Source organism: Diabrotica virgifera, chromosome 8, assembly GCF_917563875.1.
Source record: "Diabrotica virgifera virgifera chromosome 8, PGI_DIABVI_V3a".
In the NCBI taxonomy this organism is placed as follows: domain Eukaryota; kingdom Metazoa; phylum Arthropoda; class Insecta; order Coleoptera; family Chrysomelidae; genus Diabrotica; species Diabrotica virgifera.
Genome location: NC_065450.1, coordinates 31482423 through 31503590, shown reverse-complemented (window position 1 = coordinate 31503590; position 21168 = coordinate 31482423). Strand labels below are relative to the sequence as shown.

The window sequence follows — 21168 nt, the reverse complement described above, 5'->3', positions numbered from 1 at the left end:
GGGTATTTTTTTTATTATTAAAAATGGTATGGGATAATGTAATGTGTTGTAAATTTTAAGAAAAATACTGGCTTTTGGAACGAATTTAAGGTGGCTAGAATACACACAATCTAATAGAATAGAGAATAATGAATGTAATCTGTAAAATTTGAATTCAATATTATGAGGTTGACATAACCCCACAAATCAAATGATATAATTTACAGGATATGTGACAAGATAATCTTCATCTGAGTGTATATTTTCGAACTATGGATATAGTTAAAGATACTAAATTCAAAGAACAACTTCGATTCATACATTTACAGAAATAAATTCAATAGGAATTTAATATGACATGATAGCGGCCATATTCGTTCCTTTTTCTCAAACTTTTTAAGAGTAAAAAAAAATTTACCGGATGACATGACTTTCCAATTCCTCCGGGATCTCCCAAAACTTAGTCTCCTAGCTTCTCCAAATCACCACCAATAATTTGCCACTAAATATCACTTATAAAAGCTTGAAACTATTGTATTAAAATTTCCGTCCTTTTCAATCAGTCATCCGCCACTTTTCCGTTCTAGCGTACCAAGCGAAGTGTCCAATATTTCCCGTCGTTAGACGAGAAGCCCCACAGAACGAAACTTACATGACAGCGAATGGTGTCTAATACCAACTGAAGTACTTGTGCCAATTAATAGATTTATTTTAATTAGATCTTATTATTTTTAAGTATAATTTAATGACAAACCGTTATTAAAATTTAAATAAAATAACTATAAAGATAATTAAAGTTAACGGACTGTTATATTATACACTATCTCCTCTCGGCCTATCACTCGTTCCACGATATCTTACTTTTTAATTTTCAAAAACAAAACTAACTAACCCGGCGTTTCACTTTTTTGTACACTCTTCTCGAAAACTGGACTTCGCCTCTCGATCGCTCAAAACACACTGACTCTCATTGCTCATTCATTCTCCTCCTTCCAAATACCCCTTCCAGCATTCAAAAATCAACCAATCCAAAGCAACTTTCCATTATCCGTATTTACCAACACAAACTTTCCTTTTTCTAAATATCTTAATGGATTTCAAGAAAAAATAATATTCCCCATTTCAATTTTACTTTCCACATTAATCCTCTTTACAAATTTAATAACCTATTATCTTATTTACTAGAATATGAGTTATCGGTGGTTATTGACACCTTTCCACGAACACTTTCTTTTTAAACATCACTCTAATTGTTTACTTGAGTCGTATTGTTCCTGGGGTTTGTAAACACTTCTCCGAAACACTTTCTTAAAAACTACCTATACATAATTTGTTTTATACAGGGTGTTCCAAATTTACATGCCCGCGGTCGAGAAAAACGAAAACCTTTATTTTTATTTGAATTTTAAATATAACTATAGACTTTTATTTCTTATGTCAAATAGGAATATAACAGTATATCCCTTTCTACTTTTGTCACATCGTCGTTTATGAAGATCTTTTCTTTCATATTCCTCAATTTATTTTTATTTTTCATCACTATTAATTTTTCTTCTCTACTATTTAACTCAACCAAACAGGTTTTATCTCCCACTTTTTTCCCGGTGTGTACTTGTTATTTCAGCACCTATTTCTGTCCTGATAAAATTTTTCATCGTCTCTCGCAATTCTTCTTGTCCATTATTTTTTATTGTTAGACCTTACGCTACTATATTTTTTACTCGTTTTTCACTTTCTATTCTTTCCACTCTTTCTTTCATGAAAGCGAGTTCTTTTTTAATTGCTCCATTTCTTTCATAGCTTGTTCATTGACTTTCTTCAGATCTTTTATTTCTTTTTTGTATTCTTTTTGCTCTTCTTTAATCTCCTTGATTTTATGACCTATATTTTTCATATCTACTCCCTGTTCACGTAGTTCTTCCTTTATTTCCTTCATGTCATTCGTTAGTTGTTTCATTATTGCTTCTAGTAAGTTCTCATTTTGTTCTTCTTTTTTGGGTGTTCTTGATGTCTTTTTTGTTCTTTTAAATATATTAGCTTCTGACTCAACTATTAGCTTTCCTCTTACTAACTAGTAGCTTTCCTCTTACCTTTATCTGTCATGGAATCATCCGAATCCATTTTCTTGTACCACGATATGAACCGCCGCCCAGGTCAATCCTTCAGAGGTTCAGTTATTCTCAGTAAAATTTATTATCTAGGTAATTGAAGGTCTACTAAAGTTAAATAATATAATGTAACACCGAAAGTTTTTTTGGAACTCTTTGAGGACAGGTTCGTCCACCTCTATATTGACTAGTTAATTACTTATTGTTTACCATATTTTTCTTTGGTATTAAACAATTTTGTCCGTACAGTTTTTTTGTCCGTATTATTAAATATTATATATTTTGTACTTACAGTTTTTAAAAACTATATTTATCTTCGGCACCTATTTCTATACCTTTAAACACAATCACCATTCACTTATGAGCGTTTAAAACACTCGTAATTGCCCAAAAATTGAGTTAAAACTACGGAGCGAATTAAACACAACTTGTCTCTTCGACTAGAGATGAGATTCTCTCGTACAGTTTAAAAGTTGAAAAATAAGTATACTCCTTAAGCATGGTGTAAGAAGTGATTCGTAAAAGTTTCACAGCCATTGTGGAACCTTCGTGTACACTACTATCTTTAGGTTACAATTTTATTAGCTTTTTCGTGTTCGTATGCTTATATGATTGTGTTGAGGTTCGCCTTAAAAGACAATAGGGCTGACTATTACGCATATAGTAGACAGAATCCCAGGTTTTTCAAACATGTTTTGTATTCTTGGATACACATTACATACCTGTCTTGCATTTTATTAAACTTTAATTTGAGTATTACATCTCGGTGTTTTTATGTTCACTTTTCCTTGTACTCAAATATTGATAGTATAGTCAGTTTGATTTTTAGATTATCTCCAAGATAACAAAATGGAAATTTTGGAAGCATTACCTGAACATTCATCTCACGAAGGAAATTATATGAATCCACAATTTATTCAAGGAAGTAATTTAATAGTGCACACTGAAGAAAAACGTTACAAGTGTGAAATTTGTTGGAAGCAGTTTACTTCATCAAGTTATTTGAAAGTACATATGAGAGTGCACACTGGGGAAAAACCATATGTATGTGAAATTTGTTTGAAGCAGTTTGCTGCAGCACGTAATTTGAAACAACATTTGACAGTGCACACTAGTGAAAAACGTTATAAGTGTGAAATTTGTTTTAAGCAGTTTAGCCAACTAAATCATTTGAAAAGACATTTAATAGTGCACACTGAAGAAAAACCTCACAAGTGTGAAATTTGTTTGAAGCAGTTTGCTGCAGCACGTTATTTAAAACAACATTTGAGTGTGCACACTGGTGAAAAACCTTACAAGTGCGAAATTTGTTTTAAGCAGTTTAGTACAACAACTAATCTGAAAACACATTTGATAGTGCACACCAAAGAAAAGGCTTATAAGTGTGACATTTGTTTTAGGCAGTTTTCTACAGCAGGTAATTTGAAAAGACATTTGGGAGTGCACACCAAAGAAAAACCTTACAAGTGTAAAATTTGTTGTAAAGAGTTTAATGCAGCAGATTATTTGAATATACATTTGAGACTGCACACATGAGAAAAAAATATTAGTGTGAAAATTGTTTTAAGCAGCTTAGCCAAAGAAGTGATTTGACGAAACATTGCACACTCGGGTAAAACCTTATAAGTGTGAAATATGTTTTAAGCAGTTTAGCCATTCACAGAAAAACAAAATCTTGTTTTAAGCAGTTTACCATTCCTCTGGGCTAATTAGCAAAATACAAGGAAACGTTATTTCCCAGCAATTTTATTGCTTGAATCGAATCTTATTATTGTATGTATTAATAATATAGGTATGCAAAGTCCGCAGATAGTGTGCTACTTTTTTTATAAACAAAGTGGCGCCCGAAAATCGTGTTTTTTCAATTTTTGCTCAATAACTCCCAAAGATTTTAACTTTACACCAAAAACACCCAAATAAAAATTCACCACAATTAAATTCTGCATAGAGACGTGTTTTTTGATTCACTTCGACGAAAACTTTCCCCGGAAAAAGCGGGTACAAAATCTTTAATTTTCAACCAAAATTTTAGATAAGTAATTGTTAATCACTAATTAAATAACTTGGTAATGTAAAAGCCCTTTTCGTATATATTATAATTCCAGAAGCCGATGTAAATTAAATGAACAGTTTAGCAACAATTGAAATGGTATTTAAAAATTTACGGTCGCTATAATAACGACAATAATTATGATGCATAAGAATAACTATGATTTTTTCATAAAAAGACACTATACCTATCTAATGTACTTTACAGAATTGAAATTGGAATAATTAAGCGGCCTCAGGAATATTTTAAAATTATAAACAATTTTGTGGCTTATAAACAAATAGAATGTCTCGGGAAATATAAAACTAAATTAAATTGTGAAAACGGTATTCAAAAAACAACGGCAGGACGCTTCTTTTAAAAGAAAAAACGTTTAATTATGACGAGTGGTTCCTGAGATACAACCGGTCAAAGATGACCGGAATTTACGGCAAGCATATAAACAATAGGATCATAGTTTTCAAACCATCACCTTTTTATTTTTGTCCTCTTTCTCCACACCAATTTTCATATCTTTAAAATACTCATAACATATATTATTATAATAAAAACTATCGATAATACGTGTGAAAATTGCCAAAAATAGCAAAATTCCAATCAAAAATTAGGTTGGAGAAAATGTAACCCTCAAAGTTCAAAATCGGTATACGTTAAAAAAATGCATTTTCTCGGCTTCCTATGGAACAATTTCCTTCATTCTTTTTTTGTTCCCTAATAACTCGAGTAGAGCCATCGAACTAACGCATTATTAAATGTCAAACTTGCTTTTGTTTTGTTATAATAGATTAATTTATTTATAAGAACTGAAAACTACATATTTTTTCCAGTTGTTGACTTTTTTTTTAGATAAACCTACTACAAGTGTACCTTTTAAAGTTATAAACATAAATATTCTCATTTGAAAGCTGTATAATTATTTAAACAATTTTTATTTAAACAAATTAAAATTTTGTGTTAAATAAATAAATTAATTTATTATAACTAAACAAAAGCAAGTTTGACATTTAATAATGCGTTAGTTCGATGGCTCTACTCGAGTTACTTGGGAACAAAAAAAGAATGAAGGAAATTGCTCCATAGGAAGCCGAGAAAATGCATTTTTTTAACGTATACCGATTTTGAACTTTGAGGGTTACATTTTCTCCAACCTAATTTTTGATTGGAATTTTGCTATTTTTGGCAATTTTCACACGTATTATCGATAGTTTTTATTATAATAATATATGTTATGAGTATTTTAAGGATATGAAAATTGGTATGGAGAAAGAGGACAAAAATAAAAAGGTGATGGTTTGAAAATTATGATCCTATTGTTTATATGTTTGCCGTAAATTCCGGTCAACTTTGACCGGTTGTCTCTCAGGAACTACTCATCGTAATTAAACTTTTTTTCTTTTAAAAGAAGCGTCCTGCCGCTGTTTTTCGAATACCGTTTTTACAATTTAATTTAGTTTAATATTTCCCGAGATATTCTATTTGTTTATAAGCCAAAAAATTCTTTATAATTTTAAAATATTGCTGAGGCCGCTTAAATAGTCCAATTTTAATTCTGTAAAGTACATTAGATAGATAAAGTGTCTTTTTATGAAAAAATCATAGTTATTCTTATGCATCATAATTATTGTCGTTATTATAGCGACCGTAAATTTTTAATTAACAATTCAATTGTTGCTAAACTTTTCATTCAATTTCTATCGACTTCTAGAATTATAATATATACGAAAAGGGCTTTTACTTTACCAAGTTATTTAATTATTGATTAACAATTACTTATCTAAAAGTTTAGTTGACAATTAAAGATTTTGTTGGAAAAAACCGCTTTTTCCGGGGAAAGTTTTCGTCGAAGTAAATCGGAAAAAACACGTCTCTATGCAGAATTGCACTTCTGCTGATCTCTTTAGAGCAGCGGTATCGAAAGTGCGAATTGCCGTGATGGTTGCCAACCTTCTTAGAGGAGATGGTACATGAAGAAGAAGACAGTTAAATATAATGTAACTCCGAAAGTTATTTTGGAACTCTTTGTGGACATGTTCGTCCACCTCTATATTGACTAGTTAATTATTTATTGTTTACCATTTTTTTCGTTGGTATTTAAAAATTTTGTCCGCACAGATTATTAAATATTATATATTTTGTACTTACAGTTTTTAAAAACTATATTTATCTTCCGCACCAATTTATATACCTTTAAACACAATCACCATTCACTTACTTATGAGCGTTTAAAACACTCGTTATTGCCCAAAAACTGAGTTAAAACTACGTAGCGAATTAAACACAACTTGTCTCTTCGACCAGAGATGAGATTCTCTCGTACAGTTTAAAAGTTGAAAAATAGGTATACTCCTTAAGCATCGTTTAAGAAGTGATTCGTAAAAGTTTCACAGCCATTGTGGAGTGGAACCTTCGTGTACACTACGGTCTTTTGGTTACCATTTTATTAGCTTTTTCGTGTTCGTATGCTTAATTATGATCGTGTTGAGGTTCTCATTAAAAGACAATACAAGATTTTTACGCATATAGAAGACAGAATCGCAGGTTTCTCAAACATATTTTTGTATTCTTGGATACACTTTAGCTGTCTTGCCATTTTATTAAACTTTAATTTGATTATGTATTACATCTCGGTGTTTTTACATTAACTTTCACTTGTACTCAAATATTTATACTATAGTCAGTTTGATTTTTAGATTATCTCCAAGATAACAAATTGGAAATTTTGGAAGCATTAGCATCTCACGAAGGAAATTATATGAAACCACAATTCATTCAAGGCAGTAATTTAATAGTGCACACTGAAGAAAAACATTACAAGTGTGAAATTTGTTTGAAGCAGTTTAGTTCATCAAGTTATTTGAAAGTACATATGAGAGTGCACACTGGGGAAAAACCATATGAATGTAAAATTTGTTTGAAGCAGTTTGCTGCAGCACGTAATTTGAAACAACATTTGACAGTGCACACTAGTGAAAAACCTTATAAGTGTGAAATTTGTTTTAAGCAGTTTAGGCAACTAAGTAATTTGAAAAGACATTTAATAGTGCACACTGAAGAAAAACTTCACAAGTGTGAAATTTGTTTGAAGCAGTTTGCTGCAGCACTTAATTTGAAACAACATTTGAGTATGCACACTGGTGAAAGACCTTACAAGTGCAAAATTTGTTTTAAGCAGTTTAGTAAAACAACTAATCTGAAAACACATTTGCTAGTGCACACTAAAGAAAAGGCTTATAAGTGTGACATTTGTTTTAGGCAGTTTTCTACAGCAGGTAATTTGAAAAGACATTTGGGAGTGCACACTGTAGAAAAACTTCACCAGTGTGATATTTGTTTTAAGCAATTTACTCAAGCAAGTAATTTGAAAATACATTTGAGAGTGCACACCAAAGAAAAACCTTACAAGTGTAATATTTGTTTTAAAGAGTTTACTACAGCAAGTTATTTGAATATACATTTGAGACTGCACACTGGAGAAAAAAAATATCAGTGTGAAAATTGTTTTAAGCAGTTTAGCCAAAGAAGTGATTTGACGAAACATTTGAGAGTGCACACTCGGGAAAAACCTTACAAGTGTGAAATATGTTTTAAGCGGTTTAGCCATTCACAGAATTTAAAAACACATTTGAGAGTACACACTGGGGAATAACGTTAAAGTGTGAAATTTGTTTTAAGGAGTATAGTACAGCAGGTGATTATAAAAGACATTTGACACTGGGGAAACCTTACATGTGTGAAGCTTGTTTTAAGCAGTTTACTCCAGAGTGCATACTGGAGACAACCTGGACAAGTAGAAATTTGTTTTATGCAATTTGTTCGAAAAGGTTATTTAACTAAACCATGGATGTATAAATAAAGATGGACCGGGCTATTTACATCTTGGCTTGAAGTCACGAGATTGTCACAGTCATAGGCACAAATCCTTAATTTGACGTTGTCATATTATTTTGTTTTCAAGTCAATATTTAAAATAATTTTTAATATAATTTACTTTTAATTTATAAATCAAAATATATTACTTAGTTACTAGAAACCATTTCTAAATATACTTATTTCGCAACCAAGGAATTAAAAGAAAAACATTAATTTTTTAATTATTAAATGCAACTATCTGATAATTTTAACTATTTTTGAAACTTGGCACCATTAGTAATATCAACCAATCATCGCGCTTTCAAGAAGAAGGAACATGGCGTCGTGTTTGTTTACGTTTGTGTTGATAATTTCATAATTTCCTTATTTGTGACATTTAAGTGAATTTGTTAGCGTATTTTGACTTGGAATTGAACAATCGTAATCGTTAAGTGTCCTAATCATGGTGCGTAACTGTGTTGTATGCAGAAAAACTGCATATTTACATCCAGAACTGTCATTTCATTGGTAAGTATATTATCAAGTATTGTATTATAAACAACATCCATTGGCGTAGCACAGGGATATATTCCTTAATCCTTGAATTGAAATAAAATAAATAAAACTTAATTTTGTGAAATAAAGTAGATTTTGTAGTATTATAAATACATTTATTCATTTATTTATTTATTTATTCTAATCTACAATATAATTTCTATAAATATATTGATTCGACGAAATATAATATGCAGGTTCCCAGTAAAGAATCAATAGCTGGATATGTGGTATGACCGAAAGCGTTATTATCTATAATACCCGTAGTGCCTTCAACGTTTAATGTCGGACTAAATTATTCTTTATACGCAAAAAATTTGAACGAATTTTGAATTCATTAGTTTTCAAATAAGTACATTTACCAGCAATAGTCCTAACGTAATTGTGCTAACCATAGTTTTACTTAGGTTGTTATTTTTCAACTTAACAGTATTTAACTAGTCATTTAAATTTTCACAATAACGCCCTATGGTATTATATCATACTTAACTGACTTCGAAATCATGTCATTATTTGTGAAATAATATACCAGTCGGACATTAATAGTTCTTGTGTTTTCTTGTCGTTTATTAATATTTTAATAATTAATATGGTTGACCATTATAACAATTATGCTGTGTTTTTAAACCGGGAGGAGTAATTCAAATTTACTGCGCCGTAATGTTTATTTAAATTAGGTCCAATCGCACGCAAGTTTACTCCACTGTTATGAAGTTTTGACACTATTTACATTTATGAAATTTTAACACTATTGGCAATTTATAGGTTAGTTATATTGGCGATTTTTTGTGTTTTCTGCGTTACTCCTTTCCTTTTTAGATTTTTAGTCGGCTTTTTTAAAAATACATATTTATCACAGCAGGCAAGTTTACTCCACTGTTATGAAATTTTGACACTATTTACATTTATGAAATTTTGACACTATTGGCATTTCATAGGTTAATTAAGTTATACTGGCGATTTTTTGTGTTTTCTGTGTTACTCCTTTAATTTTTAGATTTTCAGTCTGCTTTTTTAAAAGCACATATAAAAAACACATTCATATTTGCCACATCAGCTACCAGCTATACTGTTTCTCTTTGTTCTTAAGAGTCTGAAACAAAGATATCTATCTATACTATACATGTCAAACTCGTATTGTTCTATATAACGTTATGTAAGATTTTTGTTTAATATTATAAATACATATATTAATTTGTAAATATATTGGTATGATTATACACGGGCAATGTATAAATAACCTGCGATACGCTGATGACCCGGGTATTCTGCCAGATAATGCTGAAGCACTGCAACGCCTAATGGACCGAGTAACGACAGCCTGTAGATAATTTAGAATGAAATTGAATACAAAGAAGACAAAAACGATTGTCATCAGCAAGCATCAAAACAGAAAGGTGAAGGTCAATGTCGACGGAACACATCTCGATAGAGTGACAAGAATAACTTACCTTGGAAGTAATCTTGATGAAACTTGGGACCACTCACTAGAAACAAGAACACTTCTGGAAAAGGCACGTACAGTGTTTTACAAAATGCAAAAAGTTCTATGCAACCGTCAGCTGTGTATTTTATTGAGAACCAGAGTACTTAAGTGCTATGTTTTCTCCACCTTGATCTATGGTGTTGAAGCCTGGACAGTGACAGAAGCAATACAACAAATAGTCCAAGCATTCGAACTCTGGTGTTACCGTAAAATGCTCAGAATATCCCACGTAAGCCAAAAATTACAAAAAATACATTAATATGCGAATTTCTTTTGTAAGGGAAATGTAATAGCTCATAAAAATTGATTAAATGAATTCGGTTTACATTGGAAAATATTTTCTGGATCTTAGATGAGTTAGCACATATTTTATTCCAAATAAAATAAATTGAAATTTCCATAAAAATCAGATATATAATAAAAATCAAGGTCTATGGGAAGGCAGAAAATTTGTTTAGAAAAAAAAAAATTATAATATGCTAAGAAATAACACTAATAACTTTGTCACGCTATTAGATATAACATTTCTAACTTTTATTTTTTCGATGCACTGGATGCACCCTATTATGTATTATTTTAGTTTAAATAAAATATTGTATATAGTAATTTGTGATTTTGAATACCCATTCATCTTTATTCTTTTGTGTAAAACAATGTTTGTAAATATATTCTATACATTGAAAATTAAAATTATTTATTTTTCGTTGTTTCTCACCTCTTTCAAATATTTGTATATGTTTACGATACTAAAAATACCAATATTCATCATTTATTCAAATAAAAAAGTTGTTTCAAATACCTTTCAATTGTTGGAAGGTACGCCACTGACTATGCGGAAAAGTGTCACAGTCTATCGCCTCGTCTCTTTCTCCGCGCCTATAAACTGTTCGGCTTCAAATTTAGGCGAACAGAGAGTAGAGCATGCCTAGTCCATCTTTATTTATACGTCCATGAACTAAACGCATGAAAACTCGCACTGAAGAAACAGCAAACACATTTAAAAGTGCACTTTGAAGAAAACCTTTGAAGCGTGTAAGGCTTCCGATTCGGGGTTAAGGTCATCATCATTGGTGACCGCTGACAGCCCATGGAGGGCCATGGTCGCTCGTTGGGGTTTCTAGGCTCCAAAGTTTTACATGGTGTTGAGGCCAGCCACACGCATAACTCCTCAAAAGTTCTAAACGATATTTCTCTAAAATATTACTTTCTTGTTCCTTTTTTGAAGAGGTCTTTTCGGCGTTATGTGTTTTGCTTGCTTGACTATAGTTGACCATGTTTTTCTTTCCTTTGCTTGTTTTTCCCGTTATCATATTCATAGTCCTTTCAAATCCTTGTTAATGCCATCAATCCATCTCTTTCTAGACCTACCTCTCGGTCTCCTCCCGTTTAATTCTTTTCTAAGTACTTTTTTTGTATTTCTCTTTTTTTGTATTGTATTCATCCTTTCTACGTGTTCTAACCAACTTAGTCGTTTACTTCGTATTTTTTTATGATAGTCGGCCTGTTAAACACTCTATTTATTTCGTAGTTCATTCTTCTACACCATTCTCCTGTATATGTCCATATATTTTTCTTAAAATTTTTCTTTCCCGTCTAAGAAGATGTTCTCTTGTTTACTAGTCAAAGTCCATGTTTCTGATGCATACATTACTATAGATCTCTGTTGTGTATACTTTTACTTTTGAATTAATAGCTATTGATTTTGATTTTATGATATTCTGTAGGCTGTAGAAGCATTTGTTTCCAAGCAAAATTCTTGCTGTTACCTCATCACTGTTTTTATTTCCTTCTGTAATTGTTGATCCTAAATATTTGAAAAGGTCTACTCTTTCAAATATTTGCTCTCTCAGAGATATGTTGCCTTTAGATGTAATTTTTTTCCGAGTTGTTATCATGTGCTTTGTCTTTGAGACATTAACTTAGTCTGTGCCGCTTCTTTAAAATATGTATAAATTTTTTCTAGGTCTTTTAATGTCCAGCTGATTATGTCTATATCATCTGCGTAGGCAACGACTTGATTGAGCTTTGTAAATATTGTACCATACCTATCTATAAGAGTTTTCCTGATTACTTGTTCCAACGCAAGATTAAAAAGTGTTGTTGACAGCGCATCGCCTTGTGTTCATCGGACCTTCATTAATGTTAAATTCATCGGACAGTTGATTTTGGATCCTTACTTTACCACAGCTATTTCTCAGTCGGAATTATTATTTTTAATTAGTTGGTTTGATTTAGATGAGCATGAGACATGACAGTTCAAATAAAACACTAGATAACTATAGAGAATATAATGTCAACAAAATTTTAAGTCCCTTTTTACATACAAATATTAATTTTGATTTCAATAGTTTATAAGAACAAAAGTAAGTAATTAATTAAAAAAAAATAAACCAGAACCAGCTGTTTCCTTCACATAAATATAAAAATCATTGTATTTTAGTCCCCTTTTTAGACCCCTTAACCCAATCTAAATTGTACCTTGTTCTTTCTTGTTTTCTCCCATAAAATAAAATAAAATCTATTACCGTCCTTATTTCCTTCAATAAAAAAAATCATTTGCCTGGATAAACACACTGCAATCTTCCTTAAATTTTGTCAAAATGTCACGTCAAATATCGAACTTCTAAATAAATCTGCCAAATTTATTATTTCCAATATACTGAATAAATGTAAATCTGGTAAATAAATGTACTTCTATTACTTCTTTAAAGCCTCAGGATCGATAAATACATACAATTACTGAATACCGGAACACCCTAGCAAAAGAAAAAGAAAATAAAAATAACTGAACTAACTTCTTAAAACTGAGAACCAATAAACTGAACAAAAATGACTTCAGCTTACCTTTAACATACAAAAGGGTCTATTACACGACTCTCAGCCTGGCCATCAATAAACATCGAATTAATCTCTAGAGGATTTTCCAAGACAAATCTTTACGTGCCCCAAATTTCCAGCACACCAACGGATACCTCAATAAGAGAATTCCCAGTACATCCCACCAAAGGATTGAAAAAGTACCATTTCAATTAAAAAAAAACTGGGAATCCAAATCGCCGACCAGGCTTCAAGTGCTTTCTCAAAAATGTTTATTGAAAAAGAATGAACGTTGTTGATTTTCTAACAAGGCGTTCAAAACAAAAAACTCTACAACAAAAATCTTCTCTCACTGACTCACACAAAAAGCATATACATCCAAACATACAAATTATACATCCTCCAAGGACAAAATAATCGGTTATAAACAACCAAAACTCAACAAACGTTACTACTAAATTTTCAACCGTAATAACTCCACCTTTCCTTCCGGAAAGAAAATTAAGTTTCTTTGAATTGAATCCCAAAGAAACTTGTTAAAAATACATACTATGTTACACTATCTACATCAGAATCCGATTCAACGTGGCTATCAGAGTTCTGTGGGTGAGGTTTCAAGTCTTTCACATGCCAGTGACCAATAGACTTACCATTATCATTTATTAATTCATATGTACAATAACCAACCTTACGCTTTACTCTAAAAGGTCCAACAAATCTATCAGCAAACTTAGATGTAAAATAATTAGCTTTATCAGAAAGAACATAGTTCTTTTTCCAAACTAAATCATTTTCCTTAAAATGAACATCTCTTCTTCTTAAATTATATCTCTCTCTGGTGTTATCCGAAGCTTTATCAATCCGCTTCTTAACCCAGTCTCTCAACTTATTCATATTTTTAGAACGATCATAAACACGTTGTTTATTTTCTTCATTCCCTATTTTTAGATGATATTCACTTCCATGAGTCATCATCTCACAACCAAAATTAATGAAATATGGTGTTTGACCTGTCACCTCATGTTTGGCAGTTCTAATAGCACAACCTAGTTCAGGTAAATTAACATCCCACAACCTATGATTATCTTTAACATAAGCCATCAACATGGTTTTCATGATACGATTAATTCGTTCAGTAGGGTTTGGATGAGGGGTAAAATTTGGAGTAAAAAGAAATCTGATTCCAAACTCTTGACAAAAAGATCTTAGAACATTACCTTTGAACTGACTTCCATTATCACATTTTAAGACTCTGGGAACACCAAACAAAAGAAATACATTTTCTTTTAAAATTTTACTTATAGAAGTGGCAGTTGCCTTTCTCAGAGGGAATAAAAGAGGACATTTACTGAACTTATCAGTAACTACCAAAATCCAAGTATTACCAGCTGAACTTCTGGGCAATGGTCCAAATAAGTCGATACTGATGATCTCCCAAGGTTTTGTGGGTTCGACAGCCTGTCCCATATGTCCTGCAGGACTTTTCTGTTCAGGCTTCGTCCTTAAACAAACCTCACATTTCCTTATATATTTCGTAATGTCCATTTTCATAAAAGGCCAATAGAAAAGGCGAGATACACGATGAAATGTTTTGTAGATACCTAAATGACCTGAAACACAAGAATCATGACACCTCTGAAGTATCTTATCTCGAAAATCTTTTGGAACTACAAGTTTCCAATATTCACAATCATCTCTTAAACTCGGAAAATCTTGATCAATATATTTATACAACTTATTATTTGCTAGTCTCCATCTGACAAATTTTAAAGGATTTTTATTTACATTATTACACATTTTCTTATACCATTTATCACTGGTAGAAGAAAAATCATATTCGTCACATTCGGGGTTTATTGCTTGAACATTACTTATTTCTACAGAATTTATCATAATATGTACACTATCAACAGGTAGTTCTAAAGCTCGCGAAAGGGTGTCAGGAACTATGTGATCCTTACCTTTGCGATGCAGTACTTCATAGTCAAACTGTTGCAGACGTAAGGCCCATCTACCAAGTCGTCCTTGAGGGTCCTTCAAATTGTCCAACCATAACAACGAGTAGCAATCAGTGATTACGTAGAACTTATAACCATCTAGATAAGCTCGTAAAGTTTCACACGCCCACAAAACACAGAGGCATTCACGCTCAACACTGCTATAGTTTCTCTCGGCTCTATTTAGAGTTCTAGACAAATAACAAATTACATGTTCAGTTTCATCATACTTTTGAGTAAGGACAGCTCCAAGACCATACGCTGACGCATCAGTTTGTACGTAAAAAGGTTTGTCAAAATTAGGACTAGACAAAATAGGTGCTGAGACAAGAGCGTCTTTAATACTCTGAAAAGCTTCCTCACAAGCTTTGTCCCAAACGAACTTCTTGTTCTTTTGTAATAATCTACACAAAGGTGAAATAAGATCTGAATAACTATTTACAAACTTACGATACCATCCTATAACTCCAAGGACTCTTCTGACTTCAGTGACATTGGTGGGTCGTGGAAGATTCACAATGGCCTCTACTTTTGCCGGATCTACAGACAGACCACTAGAGTTAACAACATAACCCAAGTATTTAAGTTCTGACACACAGAAAGAACATTTTTCTTTATTAAGGGTCAAATTGGCTTTTTTCAATCTGGCAAAGATTTCTGTCAAGACTTCGACATGTTTATCGTAAGTTGACGTAGCCAGACATATATCATCTAAGTACACAAAAACATACTCAGAGAGTTCAGGACCTAATAGATTATCTACTAATCTTTGAAACGTAGCTGGAGCGTTGTGCAATCCGAAAGGCATACGACAATACTGGAAAAGTCCACGCCCTGGCACAGTAAACGCCGTGTACTGCTTGCTCTCTTCAGTAAGACCCACCTGCCAATAGGCACTCTTAATGTCCATTGTTGACAAATATCTAGCTCCACCTAACTTACTTAAAATGCTATTTATATAGGGTAAAGGATAAGCATCACGCTCAGTAACACGATTTACTTTCCTAAAATCAACGCAAAAACGCCATTCCCCATTCTTTTTAGGTACCAGCAACACTGGTGAAGACCATCCGCTGTGTGACTGTTCGACAACACCAAGCTTCAGCATTTTGTCCAGCTCCTTGTTGATCATATCCTGCTTAATTGGTGATACCGGATAAAACCTCTGCTTGATTGGTTCTTGTTGACTAACTACAATTTTGTGTTGAACTACATTAGTACAAGTTAATTTGTCTGGGTCGATACTAGAAAAATAAGAATCAACGAGTTCGTTAAGCTGTTTACGTTGCTCTGGTAGAAGTTCAGATTCCGATTGTATCGAATTAACCACTGGAACACTCATAACTTCCGAAGAGAAAAACCACTCTCCTTTTCGTAAATCTGGTACAATACCCATTCGCACCCAGAAATCTACACCTAGTACTAAAGAGTGTCTACACTGTGGCCAAACGAAAACATCAATTACCTTAACAACTTCACGAAGTTTTATAGGCACCGAAGCTACACCTAATAAAGGACTCTGACTACCATCCGCAACTCTGCAAGACCCATCTGGAACAGTTTTTAAATGTACACCTAAACTACGTAAAATCTCCCATGTAGGCATATTTACAAAAACTTTATTGGCTCCACAATCCAATAAACCGAATACTGTCTTACCTAAGATATCAACTTCTACATAAGGACATTCACTGTCATTACTCTGTGCTAAAATATAATCTAAAACTAACTTAAATGAATAAAAATTATCACTACCTTCTTCCTTTTCGACCTTTAACTGTCTATTCCGATTCGAGATAAAATTATTGCTACGATTCTGTGAATTACATTGAGGACAATTATTTTTAGTAAAACCTTCTTTGTTACAACCAAAGCATCTAAACACACGTTTTGGCCTCTTACAGTCCTTAACCACGTGACTATACTCATTACAGCGCCAGCATTTAGGTACAAACGTCTCTACTTCTTGTACAACGTGATGAGAAGAATTCGCTCTACTACTAGAAGAAGGCTTAAACGACTCAATATTAATTCGAGTTTTCTCAATTTTTCGACACAAGTCAATTAAATCAAAAGGAGTCTTTACTTCGACTAAAGTTAATCTTTCCTGATAAAAAGGTAAAATGTTTTTAAGTAACACCTGCATTTTTAAACTGTCCGGAACTGGTGTTGGCATTTGTTCGAACTTACTGGTCATCTTGGCAACAAACATACCAATAGATTCGTTAGATTCCTGAGTAGTATGAAGAATATCCTGCCAGATCTCATCTGCAGAAAGGGTAAATTCTTCCTTCATTAAGATCACTAAACTATCCCAGTTGCTAGCATAGTTCCTATACAATTTATAAAAACCTAAAGCGTTACCAGTAAATAAATCTCTAGCACAAGAAAATAACTGAATTTTATTTACATTACGTGACCTACAATACTCCTCAACTTCTTCAAGAAATACAGAAAAATTTTGCGGTTTACCAGAATACTTAATTCCCCACTTATATACAGGTTCTGAAGGAAAATTATTAGATGACAAGGAAACAATGGGATTAACTGTTGAATTCGAAGTTTGATTTGTTTGGTTACTCACATTCGGTGCAGAAATATTTCGAGTAGGGGTAGAATTACCATTAGGATCATTTAAATTAAGACCTGATAAATCAATATGATGATAAAAATTAGGATCAGTAGGCATCTCTACAGAAACAACATTACTAGTTTTCAAAACATTAGACTTAGTAGTATATTCACCTATCAAATCCATCAATTTCTTTAACAATGCAGAACGCTTTGACATTTCATCAGTGCCTGTACTGTGAATACGGTTCAATCTACCAGAAAGATTTGCAAACTTAGTCTCAATTCTTCTTACTTGGTTTGCAGTACCTGTAAAAACATTAACAACATCCTGAATCTCTTTTAATTTATTTTCACAATTTGTCAACTCAGCAGGAATATCAGGGGGTAAATCAAAGTTAGGGATTTTGCCAGATTTTTCTAAAACTAGGCAACTACGCAAAGTACTCTTTAACTCTTCTACCTTACAATTAGTCAAAACAATACCTCTCATTTGCAACTCAACTTCAAGTTCGTCTTTGACCAAACGGTCAACATCAAGTTTAAACGACATTTTCTTTTAGAGAAATTAAAATACACAAAAAAATAAGACAAGAAAACCTCTACCTCACTTTAAATAAAAGTACATTTAACTTTTGATTATTAATTTTCAACTTCTGTAACTCTACGTAACCTATGTCTTACTTGAACTATCTAAAAAAAAATAAAAATCTCGGGTGGTTGAAAAGCCCCTTAAGTTGGCCGCCAAAAATGTACCACAGCTATTTCTCAGTCGGAATTATTATTTTTAATTAGTTGGTTTGATTTAGATGAGCATGAGACATGACAGTTCAAATAAAACACTAGATAACTATAGAGAATATAATGTCAACAAAATTTTAAGTCCCTTTTTACATACAAATATTAATTTTGATTTCAATAGTTTATAAGAACAAAAGTAAGTAATTAATTAAAAAAAAATAAACCAGAACCAGCTGTTTCCTTCACATAAATATAAAAATCATTGTATTTTAGTCCCCTTTTTAGACCCCTTAACCCAATCTAAATTGTACCTTGTTCTTTCTTGTTTTCTCCCATAAAATAAAATAAAATCTATTACCGTCCTTATTTCCTTCAATAAAAAAAATCATTTGCCTGGATAAACACACTGCAATCTTCCTTAAATTTTGTCAAAATGTCACGTCAAATATCGAACTTCTAAATAAATCTGCCAAATTTATTATTTCCAATATACTGAATAAATGTAAATCTGGTAAATAAATGTACTTCTATTACTTCTTTAAAGCCTCAGGATCGATAAATACATACAATTACTGAATACCGGAACACCCTAGCAAAAGAAAAAGAAAATAAAAATAACTGAACTAACTTCTTAAAACTGAGAACCAATAAACTGAACAAAAATGACTTCAGCTTACCTTTAACATACAAAAGGGTCTATTACACGACTCTCAGCCTGGCCATCAATAAACATCGAATTAATCTCTAGAGGATTTTCCAAGACAAATCTTTACGTGCCCCAAATTTCCAGCACACCAACGGATACCTCAATAAGAGAATTCCCAGTACATCCCACCAAAGGATTGAAAAAGTACCATTTCAATTAAAAAAAAACTGGGAATCCAAATCGCCGACCAGGCTTCAAGTGCTTTCTCAAAAATGTTTATTGAAAAAGAATGAACGTTGTTGATTTTCTAACAAGGCGTTCAAAACAAAAAACTCTACAACAAAAATCTTCTCTCACTGACTCACACAAAAAGCATATACATCCAAACATACAAATTATACATCCTCCAAGGACAAAATAATCGGTTATAAACAACCAAAACTCAACAAACGTTACTACTAAATTTTCAACCGTAATAACTTTTGCTTTGGTGTTGGTTAGGCATAGTTTTACTAATCTGATTAATTTTTTGCCACATTTAACTCTTGCATTGCGCTATATAATTCCTTTATAATTATTGAGTCATACACTTGTTTGAAATCTACAAATAGATGATGTAGTTCGGTATTTATTTATTAATAACAGATACAAACAGGTTTCCCTACTTACATGTATCCGTATCTACAATGACAACAGTTTAGTACAACATGCACATAATGTAATAATTCGAGGTAATAGAGACAAAAACGACAGATGTTTACCAGCAAAAACGTTAAAAATAATAATAAAAAAAACCTCTCTTTATATTATTCATGCAATAGACGTTTAAATAATTGCAAGTTTATTCCAAATAATTCCAGACAAATGGTTGTTGTTAAAACATTGTAAATTTGGCACATTTTCTTAAGTGGGCTAGAAGTATTTACAAGAAATAATATGTTTCTTGGACGGGTTCTGTGATCCGGGATATAAAATTGTATTTGCCCCAAAAGATCAGGCGAGTCTATTAAGTGATTACATAGTTTATAGAGAAAAATTAAACAACGTTGAAGTCTTCTTTGCTCTAATTTTTTTATATTAAATTCTTTTCTTAATGGTTGATACGAATCATATTCTGGCGATATTTTATGCTTTTTGTAAAATAAATATTTAAAAACTTGTTTTGAATTGATTCAATTTGGCGCATGTGACCACTATTTATTAAGGTACTCCAGACAATACTCCCAAATTCTAATTTGCTTCTAACAAATGAATTAAAGAGCCGTTTAATTGAGTCGATATTATGAAATTTATATGTTACACGTTTAATAAGTCCCATCATTTTGTATGACTGAGACATAATATTTTGCACATGTAAGTTGAAACTTAAATTATTTACAAACGTAATACCAAGATCCGTCACTTCATTGACCCTATGTAAGTTATTATTTCCCATATTGTACATAAAATAACTAGGGTTTGCCTGACGACTATATGTCATGATCGTACATTTGTTCAAATTAAAATACAGTTTATTACGTATTGACCAATCATAAATCTCGTTTAAATCGTACTGTAATTGAAAATAATCATTCAAATCTTTAATTTCTCTAAATATTTTTAAATCATCCGCATATAAAAGGCACCGAGATGTAATTATATAAAGAAGGTCATTCATTCACAAACAGTAAAAATAATAGCGGTCCTAAATTTGAACCTTGTGGTATACCTGATTCCACCAGGAAAACCTCCGATTTATCTCCTTTATATGATACAAATTGCCATCTATCTGTCAAGTATGTTACAAAAAGTTCTAGCAATGAATTGCTTAGCCCAAAGTACAATAATTTTTCTAATAGAATATCATGGTTGACCTTATCGAAGGCTTTGGCGAAATCAGTGTATACCACGTCTACCTGGTTCTTGTTGACTATGACATCATTAATATAATTAGTAAATAATAATAAATTAGCTTCAATAGATTTATTTTTACAAAATCCATATTGTTGTGGGCATATCATTTTCTGTACATGTGCATACATTTTTTCATGTAAGATGTGTTCAAAAATTTTTGCTATACAATTCAAAATTGCAATAGGTCTGTAATTTTTGCAATCATTTCGTGAACCTTTTTTATGGATAGGAGTTACCTTAGTCATTTTAAACAATTTCGGAAAATAATTATTATCTACTATTTTTTGGAAGATAATTATTAGAGGATATGTAAGGTAGTCGCGACATGCTTTAAATATATACCCCGGAATACCATCAGGTCCCGAAGAAAACTTTGGTTTTAATTTTGAAAATGCGTTATGTATATCACGCACTGTAACTTTAGTGAAACTGAGCAAAGGAGAATTATTGTGACTAGAATTAATAAAATTTAAATC

At 31.9% G+C, this 21168-nt stretch overlaps 1 protein-coding gene and 2 long non-coding RNA genes across 5 annotated transcripts in view; 1 reads left to right on the top strand and 2 right to left on the bottom strand.

The window, feature by feature from the left end:
• Positions 1-21168, top strand: part of LOC126890447 (zinc finger protein 235-like) — a 59667-nt gene that overhangs the window by 24815 nt on the left and 13684 nt on the right. Inside the window, exon 2 of one of the 3 annotated variants that reach the window (XM_050659393.1) lies at positions 6828-12316. The exons of 1 other annotated variant lie outside the window; for it this stretch is intronic. In XM_050659393.1, the coding sequence (XP_050515350.1) occupies positions 6828-7783 (956 nt within the window). In that variant the 3' untranslated portion in view covers positions 7784-12316. Of the gene's footprint in view, positions 1-2916; positions 3898-6827; positions 12317-21168 lie in introns of those variants that run through there. One more of the 3 variants, XM_050659394.1, reaches the window with a different exon arrangement.
• On the bottom strand, positions 12301-13143 carry LOC126890449 (uncharacterized). Its single transcript, XR_007700317.1, has 2 exons — positions 12872-13143; positions 12301-12783 (listed from the first exon to the last, which is right to left on the bottom strand). It is a non-coding gene; the product is annotated as an uncharacterized LOC126890449 (long non-coding RNA).
• On the bottom strand, positions 18260-19053 carry LOC126890448 (uncharacterized). The gene is made up of 2 exons (XR_007700316.1): positions 18831-19053; positions 18260-18742 (listed from the first exon to the last, which is right to left on the bottom strand). It is a non-coding gene; the product is annotated as an uncharacterized LOC126890448 (long non-coding RNA).